Source organism: Buceros rhinoceros, unplaced genomic scaffold (assembly GCF_000710305.1).
Source record: "Buceros rhinoceros silvestris isolate BGI_N320 unplaced genomic scaffold, ASM71030v1 scaffold7724, whole genome shotgun sequence".
Lineage (NCBI taxonomy): Eukaryota > Metazoa > Chordata > Aves > Bucerotiformes > Bucerotidae > Buceros > Buceros rhinoceros.
In genome coordinates, this window is record NW_010407573.1 from 1,189 (window position 1) to 1,648 (window position 460).

The window sequence follows — 460 nt, forward strand, 5'->3', positions numbered from 1 at the left end:
GGAAGAGCCTCCATGCTGGCTGCAGAAGGATGGGTGGGGACATCCGGCCTCCTTCCATCCTTTCTGGCAGCACATTCACGTTGAGCCCCTGTTTGCAGGAATAATCCTGCACAGGATTGAGCTGGCAGGTGTCATGCAGGACACGGGGATGCAGCTGGATTCCTTGGAGAAGTGGCTGTGGCAGCTGGTCCCTGTGGGGTGAGTAAGGAGCCCCAGCACACGTCAAGCCAGGGAACTGACCCTTATTGCATCAGCTTCACCTCCGGGTGCAGCAGCCAGACCTCTGGTTCAGCCTCCCTGTATCCAGGAGTGACACAGAGACACGTCCAGCCCCTTCCCTTGGACCTCAGCACCGAGCCCAGGAGAGACCAGAGCAGTGTGTCCTGTAGGCAGGGGATGCCACCAGAGATAAGAGCACCGATGGCACCTCTGCTCATCTCCAAGCACGTGATGGCCACAG

At 59.1% G+C, this 460-nt stretch overlaps 1 protein-coding gene across 1 annotated transcript in view; it reads left to right on the forward strand.

Annotated features, from left to right (window-relative positions):
- Window positions 1-98: 98 nt before the first annotated feature.
- LOC104492016 (alpha-2-macroglobulin-like protein 1) overlaps window positions 99-460 on the forward strand; it is a gene marked incomplete at both ends in the record, with an annotated part of 15,416 nt that continues 15,054 nt past the window's right edge. Inside the window, one exon of the mRNA XM_010134516.1 lies at window positions 99-193. Coding sequence (XP_010132818.1) covers window positions 99-193 — 95 coding nt within the window. The remainder of the gene's footprint in view (window positions 194-460) is intronic.